Source organism: Cyprinus carpio, chromosome A21, assembly GCF_018340385.1.
Source record: "Cyprinus carpio isolate SPL01 chromosome A21, ASM1834038v1, whole genome shotgun sequence".
Taxonomy (NCBI): Eukaryota; Metazoa; Chordata; class Actinopteri; order Cypriniformes; family Cyprinidae; genus Cyprinus; species Cyprinus carpio.
Window position 1 is genome coordinate 8,870,333 of NC_056592.1, and position 14,462 is coordinate 8,884,794.

The following is a 14,462-nucleotide window of genomic DNA, read 5'->3' on the forward strand; positions in this document are numbered from 1 at the left end:
ATCGGACCTGGGAAGTAACTCGTTGTAGTCCCTTACCAGCCGTTTTTGTAGGCATTAAACTGCCAGAATTTTAAAAGACTTTTAATCTATGTTTGCATTGAACTTTCAGCGCTGCAACTTTGCAGGTATTGTTCATGCTCAAACAGCAACATTGCACACTAACTAACGTTAAAAAAGTGAAATCGCAATCAACCAACCCTTTAATACTATATTTTCCAAATCACTTTTAAAGACTTGAATGTTTGGAAATGGAAGTGTAACCAATCTCAGATTGTCAGAAAAATGGACAAAAGTACTTGCTAACATACACATAAACATGCTGTGGCAGAGGATGGACTCGAGGGGAATTTGTGGCGGCATCCTGGATACATTTTAATAAACAGAAAGATAGGGTTTGGTGAAGGATTGGCAGCTTCAGAGCTGGGTAGTAACGGATTACAACTAAACTGGATTACGTAATCAGATTCCAAAACTCAAGTACTTGTAATTAGAGTAAACTACTTTTTAAAATACTCGTAATCAGACCACAGTTACTTTTTTATGGATTACATGATTACATTTAATTTACACAATGATAATAAGTTGCTCACAATTCACTGATTCTCCTAAATTTCCTTTTTTTTTAACGTTTATATTTTTTTCCTATTAAACCTGCCACATATATACGTTCGTGATTCTTCAAGTTTTTCCGGCGGAAAGGGGGAGGGATGTCAGAATCGTGCTCAGAAAAAAATCAGTAACAAGATAATGGAGAATGGAGGGGAACACAGCATTTAATATGTTCTTTAATATATTTTTTGTAATGTTGATTTTTCTTTATTGTCACTACCTCATGCACATCAAGTGTTTTGAGATGAAATATTTAACTTAGATACGGTGTTTAATATATATCTATATAAGTATATATATATATATATATATATATATATATATATATATATATATATATAAAAGCAATGTTATTGTTGTGAGTTTCATGTTCTTTAAATATTCATTTTTGTAATATTGTTTGTCTTTTCCTCATTGTTACTATGCACTTAAAATGTTTTGAGATGGATAGAAATTCCATTGCTGTGTGAATTTAGTCTTTTTCAAAATTCATGTTTGCAATGTAGCTATTTTTTCACAGTTTTTCATAGATACATTCATATACACTTCTAGTGTTTTATTAGATTAAATATTTGACATGGCAGGGATATTGCTGTGAATTTCATGTTTTTCAATATTGTTTTTTGTTATGTAGCTGTTTTCTAAATGTACTTAATTATAAGTAAATATCCTTTAAAATCATTAGATGTGATTTTGTTTTATTCAGTGTTACTAGCAAACACTAACAGCAAGGTACATTAGTGTTAGTATTTTTTAAATATTAACTGTCCATACATTGCATTTGAAAAATAACCTATTGTGGCCCTTGTTGGTGAATTAAATATATTTTGTGGAATATATATATATATATATAAAACTATATATATATATATATATATATATATATATATATATATATATATATATATATATATATATATATATATATATATATATATATATATATATATATATATATATTGTATATGTCAAAATAGTACAAGATTAGACTAATTCAATATATATGATATCAAATAAGGGTAAGCACATATGTAATCTAAATGTAATCCAAAAGTAATCAGATTACGTTACCAAAAATGTGTTATCTAAGAGATTATATTACTGACTACAAATATTGTCATTTGTTTGTAGTGTTGATTGCAGGGTGACTCACTGTGTTGGTGTGTTGTGATTAGTCAGAACAAACAGAAAGATAGGGTTTGGTGAAGGATTGGCAGCTTGTTTGTAGTGTTGATTGCAGGGTGACTCACTGTGTTGGTGTGTTGTGATTCACTCTTCCTCTTGCTGTGACAAAGGCTGATTTGCTCACACTAGGGTGCTTCCTTGTGCAATCCCAAAACGCCAGATTTGGCTGCTTTCCTGGATTCAACCCAATCACTTCTTATGTTTATTTCTTTGCAGATAAACATGCCATTTGGATAAGTGATAACCACATGAAAATCTAACTGGCCTGTTTTACTCAAGGCACATATTTGGAATAATCTGTAATGGGCTTTATTGGATGTCTAGACCCTCAAATTCAAGGGTTAGTGTTAGTCTGACAGTAATTTTCTTTAAATTTATTGTTCAAGGTGGTGACTTTTATAAAAACTGTACATAGATGGTTGTGGCAATGGTACTTTAGATGGGACAAATTTATAAACTTCTAGGAGAGAGCTGACTGTATACTGTCAGCATGCTAAAACTGCATCTTAAATGTATCCCATTTACAGAGTATTTTAATCAACACTGAACAAAAAAAAAAATTACCTGTACTCAAAACTGCACAAATGTAAACTTGTTTTTTTTTTTTTTGACATTTTCTTTTTGGTTTTATATTTTTAAATAGATTTTTTCCCATCTATGCAGACAGGAAAAGACTGCAAACGTAATATCAGCCAACACAGACTGTATTCTTTTATTCTATGCCCTTAAAATGACACCTCTCGTAAAATTAGCTTCTCTGTGCAATCCCTGTTTGATTCATTCGTGGCCTGAGGCGGTGCTTTACTCATTTCTGTTTAATTTTCACCTCCCTTTTTGCGTTCTTCATATTCATTTCTTTTCAGTGCGTACAATAGTTAGGGGTGGGGGGTATTAAATTGCCTGAAAATTGGATATTTAGGGAAACCGACTGTGGGGAAGAAAATGGACTGACTTCTTCATCCCTGATGTGTCATTTTCCATTTCTTTTCCCAGTTTTTTTTTTTTCTCCTCCCTAGAGGCCGGCCACTCATGGGTACCACACATACACGTTTTTCTGCACTCTAATTTCCAGACTTTAATGGAACATGTGACACATGGGAGGAGGAAGGCGTGTCTTTAATTTATCTGGCAGATGCAGACCTCTTCAAGATCTCAGCCCCCATCACTACCCTCACTTCTCTATCCAAAGAGCCCTGAAGGAGATGTCGGCACTCACAAAAACATTAACACCCCAATTCCACCCACAAATTCTTTCCTTTTCTTCCGAACCCAAATGATAGGATTATCTGAAGCCCTTTGGCACACATGCTAAAGAGATTTTGGCAGTTTTGCAGGAGTTCATCTCCCAGGCTTCCCCACTTCCCATAAACCCATTGGCCGCTGAGGGACGACATGCTGTAAGTTTCAATCTGCTCTTCATCCTGCAGGGAATAACCCTGTGTTAACACACTGGAGCACAGAGAGATCCTGGGATTTTTTCCCCATGAGCAGGCCCACAGATTTAGCTTTTTTTTGTTAATTAAATATTTTGTTTAATTTTATTTTGCTTTAACACATTTTATCATGTCACCAGAATTCTCCCCAAATCATTGCTGAAAATGCAATCATCTGGGACGGTCCACAATTTATTTGGAATTCTTGTTTGTTGTTAATGTACAAGTTTGTGTCTAGGTTTCACAAAGAGGTTGGATCTGATTTTGTTAATGATGGTGGTACTGATGACGATATTTCCAGATGTGTATGGCATGCTTCTAGTTCGGCCAAATAGTAGCAGACATCTGCAGGAAGCCAGAGGAAGTGACAAGAAAGAGTGGAGGAAAGGGAGAGAGAGAGATGATAGAGGCAAGAGTGGAAGGATGAACACTAGGGCAATGACAAGGCAGTGTGACTCAGAGTCAGCTAGAGCTGTTTCATGCTCATCTGGCTTTACGCATAAACACAGTGGGTCTCATTCCATTAGAGTTTATACAGACATATTAATGCATACATTATTTGTCAATGTTTTCAAACAGATGTTATGATTCATATAATTCTTTATTTATTTTAAATGTTCTAACTCCTGGTGGCCAAAGAAACATGAAATAGATTAAGTGGACATGTTTTTGTATACGGTATACACTACTGTGCAGAAGTTTGGGGTCAGTAAGGTTTTATCATCATCATCATTATTATTATTATTATTATTATTATTGGATAGAAACTAGTACTTTTATTCAGCATGTGTGTGGGCCTTAAATTGATCAAAAGTGATAATAATGACTTTAATGAAAATTCTATTTCAAATAAATTCTTCTTCTAAACTATTAATCTATTCATCAAAGAATCCTAAAAAGTGTATTAAATATTAAGCAGCTGTTTTCAACCTTGATAATAATTAGAAATGTTTCTTGAGCAGCAAATCACCATATTAGAATGGTTTCTGAAGGATCATGTGACACTGAGAACTGGAGTAATGAGTGTTTAAAAAATCTACTTTGCTATCTTAGGAATAAATTACATTTTAAAATATATTCAAATAGAAAAAAGTTATTTTAAATTATAGGCTAATAATATTTTACAGTATCACTTTTTTACTGTATTTTTGATCAAATAAATGCATCTTTGGTGAGCATAAGAGATTCTTTTAAAAACATCCCAAACCCTAAACTTTTGAATGGTGGTGTGTATGTATTATTTATAATTATCATAATACTCATTTTTAGAAATGTAATAACTCAGTGACTCTTCAATGAGTTTTATTTCATAGTAATCAAAATGATCAATGTTCATGCAGGTCATACATATCAGTAAACAAGTTGCACAATATTATCAGACCGATATCAGAATCAGCCGATAATGGCTTTAAATGTACATATCGGCACCGGCCCAATGTGAAAAAATATGCCGATATGTCTTGCCGATAAGAGGAATACATTACGTTAACTCACATGTGCTCAGGGTGTGCTAGCATTTAGATCACATCAGAAGTATGACTCATTCTGGAAGCAATGTTTTGCCTGAATCGCAGAAGATTCACTGCTTTGGATCGCTGCATTTAAACTGAGAATGCACTAGATGCGTTCGGTATATGATAGATTAAACAGTAATAGCACATGCAGTGTCAGCAGCTGCAGCCTCCCCAGGGTCCTAATGCCCTTTCTGTAAGGAGTTTTAATTTCGTAGGGGGCGCTGTTGGCCTACTTTTAATCAAATGAAAGTAAAATACACAAATAACAATTAGACTGTGTTTCTAAATAAATGTCATAAATTCATGAGTATGTTTTGATTTAAAGGTCAGAAGCTATCGCTTACATTAATTTAAAAAAATCACAAACATGACACTTGTAAATTAAATAATTTTATATATACTCATTTATTCATAAAAATGTGTAATTTTTTTAAAACAAATTATGAGCTCTAAAAGATTTTCAGAATTTTTACAAATTTTGCTTGTTTAGACCATCTACCAATGTTAAATTTTACAATAAAATGTTAAATTAAGGTTACAACTGCATCTTTCTGAGAAAAAAAAATGCAGTGATTGATATACAGTTTATTTATAGTTATAAAAAATAACTTCATTATTGTTTATTTAATTCTAACAAATAAGTTCTTGTTAAGAACGTAAAAAATAAGTTCCTGTTAAAAAAAACTAAATTAAAAATAATTTGCTATACTTTTTGTGTTGTTTCCAAACAAAAGGAAATATATCGGCATCGGCTATTGGCCAAAATGAGTTGAAAAATATCGGCATATTGGATATCTGCTAAAATCCTTTATCGGGCATCCCTAAGTTGTGCAATTAGCAAACTGCATTAAAGACTATGAAAACCTGTTTTCCACATCAAGTAAATGCTCACATTGCCCGTCCTCTCTCTGTGTGGTGAGGAAAAAATGTTTCCGTGGTCATTTCTCTGGTTTTAACTCTGATTAGAACTGCAGGAGTTTTCCCACCTGCTAGCAGGTAACTCAGAAAACAAGGGAGGGATTCATTAGCAGTGACTTTGAATTGACAGTATCACTTTGTGTCCATCAGTCTTTTAAAGCCAGCAGTGCATTTTTGCTGTCACCTTTTTGAAGAACTTAAAGGGATAGTTTTTCCCCAAAATTAAGTCCGTGTTTTCATTTACTCAACCTAAAGTTGAAAACCTGAGAAAGACAAAAGTCATACTGGTTTGGAACAACTAACCCTTTAATGTTCAGCATATTCCTTCCAGAGGGTAGCAGATGTTCATGTCTTATATGAAGGCAAAATCTAACAGAGCTTTTGTTGAATAAATATGAGATCCTCTGGTGTGGCTGCCAGCAGCTTAATGGTCAAACCGGTCCAGGAAGAGGGAACTTGGGCTGCTGTCCCACAGGAGTGAGAGCGTTTCTCTTCCTTTATGTCTCTTCCTCTGGTGAGGGAAACTCTTTAAGCCATAAAGTTATGTGTGATCTTGATGTATACAGAAAGTTCTGGTATGTCTGAATTAATACCAAAACCCACTCCCGACATAATCCTATTGCTCTTTAAGAGCTCTATAGGCTAATGTTAGACTGCCACTTAAACTGAATCAATTGACCACTGAGACATGGGGCATTAGCTCTAATATTACATACTGTTGTTTACCAGTCAGTAGCTTTATTTCTGTGCAGTTCATTCTAGTATGCATTGTTCAAAAGATATTTTATGTTCCTTATGATGCTGTTCTTCCACTTGGTTTTGTCAACTGTATTCCTCTTTTTCCTACTGTTCACAGATGGTCCATTTACAGGCACTCCGCCCACCTATGGTTACGACGCGGACCGAGCAGAGGAGCAGCGCCGACACCATGACATTCTGCCCTACATTGACGACTCCCCCTCCTCCTCCCCTCACCTCAGCTCCAAGAGCCGCAGCAGTCGAGACACCCTCTCCTCTGGCTCGATTGAGTCCTCCAAGTCTGTAAGTTACCTCCTTGCCAGTCAGACAGTGACAAATCTGACATTTTGATTTTTTGACCTCTAAATAAATGCATGCATTTAACAAATACAAAATAATTGACCATACAAAATATACAAATATGACTGTGGAATGCCACAAATGACGAGTCAGACTCATCAGATACCCATGTAATAGTAGTAGCTAATTATTTTGTTGGGAATAGAGAGATGAAGGCTTTGGCTTGGTGGAGATGAAGGCTTGGTGGAATGCGAAAGTAAATAGTACGCATTAGAGTTTTCTTTATGCATGCATGAATCCATGATAGAAATCCACCAAGTATACAGTATGCCATCTGTGCAGCAGTCCATTATGAATAATTGTACCAGTAAACCAACATATATTTATAGCCTCAATGGTAATGGTACACAACAAAACTAGTGAGCTGTGAAATTTGGCAGATTTCAAAGCTTGCAGATTCTGAAGTGCTGAGTCTGCATTGTACAATTCTAATTGAACATTTAGTGCTTATCACAGCTTAGTAAATATTATATAGCTCGGCACTGTGCAGAAGAATCTCACATCATTCATTGCATGCAGTCATGTGTGATCTAAAGAAATTCTTTCTAGTTTCTAGAAAATTGTTATCAACTGGGGTTTAAAATGATTATGGCTTTCATTTCAGAGTCTCAGGAAACTGCCTTCATCATGCATAGTGGCCATGCCATCAAATTAAATTACTGATTGTAAAACAGAGCTTTCTTGCTTTATTGACAAATTGTCAAATTGATTGATGTCCCACCCTGCCAATACCAGGCCCAGAGGCAAGCAGTTTATTTGGGCTCTTATGACCTCCATGTTTAGCTCCCACATGGATTTCAATCAATACAGAGTAGATACTCACCTGCACACACACTCACACACCCTTACCAAGTAACACCCTGTAAATGCTTCATGTGTTTACCCAACATACACAAATCCAGAGATTTGAAATATGGATAGATTCAAAAAGGGATTTGCTATGTGAATATCTTGAATTGAGCTGAAAATAAACCTGCAGTTGACACTACAGAGGGATGGTCACCCATTTTACGGACACATTTCCTTACCTTGTTTCCCCTCAAACATAAAAATGGCCAAAAAAGGTCTTATGTGCTTTATTGAAATTGCAAAAGATTGAATTTGGACTTTTCTATGAGCAAATTATTGTGTTCAAGAAATCTGTTTGACTTTATTTAGAAATTATACCTTTTCTGTATGTTGGCCTCATAATGTAACATATCTGTTTTTATTAGGTCGCATTTCAAAGTACAATATGATATAAGACAAATGAAGCTCCAAATATGGAACAAATTCCTTTAGCTTTATGTATGGGAAAAGTTCATGTGAAACTTATTTTAAACATTTAAACAAGTTCTCTACAAGGTTATACTAACTCTTAATAGTATGTAGATAAATTATTTTTTAATAGTTTTTTTTTTTTATCTACACATTCCTAATTGTTATTAGCATACTGTTCTGTGTATGTTCTTTAAACATGTTTGCTGCTTTCGTTTGTAATTTTTTGCCTGTTGTGTGCATGATGAGATACTTTTTCATCCTTGCATTTTCAGTATGTGAGGGTTATTGTTTGAGCATCTGAGATGAGCTCAACTCATTCTCATGCACTGGAACACTGAAATGCTTTGATTAATAATTATGTGGATGAATAAAAGATGGTGGTCTAGAGATACAGGAGTGCCCCATGGGGTGAGACGTCTAGCGCCCAAGAGTTTATGAATAAAACCTTGATTTCCACCTTCCCCCTGCTGAAGCTTTCAGTGGCGGGATTTACTCAGTCACAAGGTGGGGTTTTACATCTTATATCAGTTGGTTAGATTAGAAGAAATGTATGCAGTGAAAGAATTTTAGCATCATCTCAGCTGAAAAACTCAATTCAAGCCAGTATGGTCTACAACGATAACACATAAATGATGCAGATGGATGTTATATCCTAAAATCTGGACTAGAAAGTCTCATGAGACTATCACAAACATCTATGGTTTCCACTTCCTGTACTGTGGCCATGGAAACCAACTTTTCAGGCCCATTTAGCCATGATCAGCGTTCGGTAACCCTAAACACAACACATAAAAGATATGCCTTGCTTTTGGATGGATTCTAGGTCTGTAGTATATCTGATACTTTACTCAGGACCTGGTGAATAGTAGACTACATAAAGGCCTTATTCAGTTCAAAGGTGTTATGAATTTCCCATGATTCTCTTGTAGCCGAGACAGTTATTATAAGACCGTAGAGCAGCTCCATTGAACCAGTGCCAAATCACTTTTTTATAGCTCTTTCCAGCATTGCCAGTATGTAATTTAATGTCATGTGATTTAAGAGTGTGGTGTTCAGAAGTGTGTGAGCTCTTTCTATGTTCACGCAGGCGGAGCTAGACCTGGAGAAGGGATTGGAGATGAGGAAAAGGGTGTTGTCTGGAATCCTGGCCAGTGAAGAGACCTACCTCAGCCATCTGGAAGCGCTGTTACTGGTAAAAGTGCCTCAAGTTTGATTTTGCTAACAAAGAATGATAAAATTTGCACAAGGAGTCTTATAAGTGAGATATGCGGGTCAGCTGAGCGATTATACCACTGATTTTAAAATTAGACTATCTTACCAATCATCTGCAACAGGAATGTCATACATTTAAATACATATAAATATATGTGTGTGATTATGTACATTAGCAGGGTAAACTTTAGCCAAAAGCACACTCTAACTCCAAGGAGGGTCATATTCGTTTTACACTACTGTTTTGGGAAATTTATACTCTTATAAAGCAAGGAAATTCATCAAAAGTGTGTTTAAAGACATTTCTGATGTTAAAAAAGTTTCTGTATTATAAATTATGTTCTTTTGAACTTTCTATTCATTAGAGATTCCTGAAAAAAAAAAATACTATGGTTTTTCAACTAATAATATGAGATTTTTTTGAGCACCAAATCAGCATATTGGAATGATTTCTAAAGAATCATGTGACAATGAAGACTGGAGTAATGGCTGCTGAAAATTTAACTTTACTATCACAGGAATACATTACATTTTAAAATATATTAAAATAGAAAACTTCTCATTAAAATTTCTGTTCCTGCTCCTTTGTCAGCCCATGAAGCCCCTGAAAGCAGCAGCTACCACCTCCCAGCCTGTCCTGACTGTTCAACAGATCGAAACCATCTTCTTTAAAGTGCCTGAGCTCTATGAGATCCACAAAGAATTCTATGATAGCCTTTTACCCAGAGTGCAGCAGTGGAGTCACCACCAATGTGTGGGAGACCTTTTCCAAAAACAAGTGAGTAAATGTCTGTACATTGACCCCTTTTCAGGTTAAAAACAACATAAAATTGATGGACAATGTCCTGTTTCACTCAGCATTCAATGTTGAATCTTGAAAAAAATAAAAAAATATATATATATATATATATATATATATATATATGTGTGTGTGTGTGTGTGTGTGTGTGTGTGTGTGTATGTGTGTGTGTGTATGTACTGTATATATGTATAATCAGAGTCTGGTTTTGAATGTAATTGTTAATTGAGAATTTAGAGTAAAGAATTATTATGATTAAAGAAAGTAAATTCTGATCATAGTGAAATCACTTCAGCTGTCCACTCTCTTTCCACATTTGTGCCTCTTGAGACTGAATAAGAATGAACATTTATCTCTAAATCAAGGAATCCTAAATGAATCATTTATGCCCCTAGAGCAATGCAGTACACTCACACAGTGTCTGGACTGCAGGAGCCTCTGTAACATTGAAAACACTGCCTTTTTTCACCAAGCCACTTGAGCAGATACTACAGTGTGTGCTTTGTGTCTCGAGTAGAGGCTATTAATAGTGCCATTCGAAGATTGTGTTCTCTATCTCTTGCAACCCTACTCTATCCCCCTCTATCCCCACACACACACCTTTTCCATTAAGTTCTTTCCTCATGTGACTCTGCTGACTGTTAGTGTGGCAGATAAATCCCTTATCAGTCTGTCAGGCCAGTGCAAACAGGAGTCATATTCCACATTTATTTATCTTTCCATTTTCCCCTTTGTTTATCCCCACTTTCACCTTCCCACGCTTAATAAACGGAAGCTACGGTTGCCAAGTTGTGTTTTCTCCCAGAAGGTGCTGGGCTTTCCTCAGACAGTCAGGCAGTCATTTTGACCAGAGGCTATTTGCCACTGATCCCCTCACCCTCTCCCACATCCATTAACAAGAATCCGGAGGCAGGAGACGAGGCAGTGCTCAAGGATGCAGCCTCCCTGAAAAGACAGTTGCTCGCAGCGGGAGAGACAAGAAGATGAATGAACAAACAAAATACAGTTTAAGTCGGTGATAGAAATGTTTCCTGCTGTTTGTGTTGTTTCTTTCTTTCTGACAGCTCATGTTGAGTAAGACAACGCAATGCAAATCATGAGCAATGTATGTCAAAGATGTTGTTCGTTTTCCTGCTCAGCTGTGAAAAAGATGCTAATATTCCTGTTCACTTGCACTAAATGTTTTACGCAATTCTCTGACACACGTATGTAAATTCTCTGGAGACTGCTCTCCTAACAGCGAGAAATTTTGACATTCCCATCTTTTCTGTGACCTACTTAAACATTGCTAAAGGCACAGAGCAGAGGAACATACTTTCATCTTCAGCTAGGCCTGGCATATGGTTATGTCATCATGAGGAAGTGTGTCGAGGAGTAGAGGATGTGAACACTGCTGTGCTGAAGTCTCTGTCAACCAGTCAACTTTTTAGTTTGTGTGTTGGCTTTAGATGCATCTCAGCATTCTCAAAACAGCCTTAGCATACAACTTCTCTGTATTGACATAACGGGCTGGTTATGTGTTATCTGATTGAGGAATATCACTCTGTCAACACAGACTGGGGTGTCTAGTGCCCTTTCCTTTTTTTTTTTTTTTTTTTTTTTTACAGTGTACAAAAAAATCATACAAACTATTTTTTTAAAACACATTTCAAATATCACAGTTATTGTCAACACTGCTATATTGCCTATCTATCTATCTATCCATCTATCGGTCCATACATCCATCCATCCAAGCTCAAATAATGTCCTACTATAAACACGTATATCCTCAAAAATTGGCAAACCAAATGGCATCAGTATAGCACAGATAAACTTTACCAAATCAATCCTGTGGTTGGTTGAAAATATTAGCCTATGTCTATTTTTAAAATTGATAGGACCACATTATCTGCACCCGCTGCTGAATAGGCCACTCCAGACGTAGGTTTTTGTTAATGGGTGAAGATTCTTTTTAATGCCTCTTATGCCAGAGTCCATTATCTCTGAAGCATATTTTGATGGACTGTGATGTTTTGAACTCCTCTGGGACCCATTACTTTTCTGTTGATTCTTATGAAATGATTTTTAATTAAGTGAAACCATATTTAGCTTTATATGTATTTTTTTTTTCAAACATTATCTTAAAAAAAAAAAAAGTTTTAGAAAAGTTTTTCATTTACTTTTTAATTTGTTTTACATAATTAACTTTTTCTATTTTTCATTTCTGTCTACGTTTCTTCCAAGTGTTTTTTGTCTGACTGATTCTCATAAAGTACATAACATAATGAACAATTTGTATCCTTCAACTGAAATATAGTGTCTACTCTGAGGTCTCTTTGTTTAGTTGGTTTTGTACGTTTTAAAAACATTTGATTCAAGTTGCTTCAGTCTGTTGACATTGCTAAATTTTCAGTTTCTTGCTTCAGCTTAACGCATCTCCTCATAGCGCTCAGCCTTGGTTAGACAGGACCTGGCATGTGTTGTCGTTGCTTTATTACGGTCATCATCCTTCTCCACGCTGTAATGAGGTTGTTGCAGAGTAAATTCCCATCCTCCACGCAGCAGATAGATTCTGGCCCAGAGCAGCTGTTTCTGCTCAGCAAGGAGAGGATTGCACACACTGTGAAAATGACTTCACTTATGGTCTGTTTGGCCTGTGCAGAATAAAAGATTTATCCCCGGACATACCTCCAAACCTGCACGTGTACCTGTGGGATGAGTCTGACTGATGACAAAAAACAGTGGTGGCATTCATTCCTGTCCAGCAGTTGTGAATATTTAGTTTTTTGTTACCAAAAACAGATTGTTGTAGCAAATTGTTTGTCGATTACTCCTTTTGTAATGACTATAGCTAAAGTTAGACAGGTATGGAATGACATGAAAATGAATAAATGTTAATAGAATTGCCATTTTTGGGTGAATAATCATTTTAATGGTACAGTAACAAAAGCGTAGGGTCATAAGGGCGAAAACTCGGTAGAAAATCTAATCTACAGCTATTAAATTTAAAGTGTGAAACTAAATTGCTACCAAATGTTTGAAGAAATCAATAAGATCTTCTACATTAATGTTGAATATGTACTCTTAAACTGTCAAATCCACATGGTCAGTTCAGCTAGACAAATGCCTTAGCTGGCTGAGCTCAAGCTTATTTATTATCATGCCTATACAACCACACAAATCCTTTATCATCTTATGTATATTTGTGTTTTGAGAGATTGATTGAGCCATTTCCAGAGAGAGGTTTCCAGCTCTAAAAGGATGGCTATTGAGTTTTGATGGGCTAAATCAGATTTTCAAATGTGCTTTTTACAAGCGCCAGCAGCTTGCATTAATTGCTCACTGTAGAGTTGGCCTCTGCTGCCATGGCAACTGCTGTAGGCTCTATAGCCACACACAGCAACAGCCCAGCTGCTCCTGTGGTGATGACACTGTCCTGTCTGTCCACCCCATGTCACTATGGCGAGTCCATGCGTGCATCTCACTCATTACTGATAGTGTCGCTGTTAGCCAGAAGCGAGAACTGCCATCTTAGATATACTCATAAATCCCAACAGTTTGCATCCTACTGTTTTAAAGTCCACCATACATGGGCAACAAAGACAGAAAGATGCATGAGTGGATATGACTCACTTTGTTTTCTCTTCCTGCAGGCTAGCCAGCTTGGAGTGTACAGGGCCTTTGTGGATAATTACGAACTCGCCGTGGAGACCGCAGAGAAGTGCTGTCAAGCGAACACACAGTTTGCAGAGATCTCTGAGGTAATGCCTTATGGAGTGCTCAAGGTCTTGTTATTCTAATACGGGAACAGATATCTCTACCCAAAATCCCCTGCTTAGTTATTACCAAAGCAACCTAAGCTTCTGATTGGTTAGAAGGTATAGAATCCTGTAACATAGTTGATATCAATACCAGTGAAATGTAATGATTCTTGAGACCAATTTTGATAACAGAGCAAAAAATAAATAAATAGTTTGATATGGACAAAGTACCAGTTTTTCTATCATCCCTAATTCAGGCTTATTGTATTGGTTAAAGTTAGAAAACAAGAAAGTGGAATTGTAGCCTCAACAACTTCCAATCAGATCTACTGTGTCCTTGATGCATAGATCTAAAAGTAGCGATCAGCGCTCTTCAGAGTTCAGCGGGAGATTTTATGCCTTGCTAAATGTTATAAAGAGAGGGTGTCTGGAATAAAATCTATATGATGATGCTCACCTCGTCCCACTTTATTTCCCCTACCAGCCATTGTCATGCCAACTACTACTTTCCTTTACACTTTGGATATTCCTCCTTTCTAGCATGACCAAAAGCGAACATTAGGATAATTGTTTGTTTGCACTGGCCGGGGTGGACAATTTCTAGTGGGTTCTAGAGCATATTGCCACCGGTGTAAACCTTGCAATAGGAAACATTTACTTAGTGTGTATGTAGATGAAATGTGACTGATATGTG

The 14,462-nt window shown here is 36.1% G+C and overlaps 1 protein-coding gene across 1 annotated transcript in view; it reads left to right on the forward strand.

Moving 5' to 3' along the window:
- LOC109104842 (breakpoint cluster region protein-like) overlaps positions 1 to 14,462 on the forward strand; it is a 67,935-nt gene that overhangs the window by 34,020 nt on the left and 19,453 nt on the right. The window contains exons 2-5 of the mRNA XM_042778852.1: positions 6,516 to 6,700; positions 9,105 to 9,209; positions 9,822 to 10,007; positions 13,661 to 13,768. Of these exons, the coding sequence (XP_042634786.1) occupies positions 6,516 to 6,700; positions 9,105 to 9,209; positions 9,822 to 10,007; positions 13,661 to 13,768 (584 nt within the window). The remainder of the gene's footprint in view (positions 1 to 6,515; positions 6,701 to 9,104; positions 9,210 to 9,821; positions 10,008 to 13,660; positions 13,769 to 14,462) is intronic.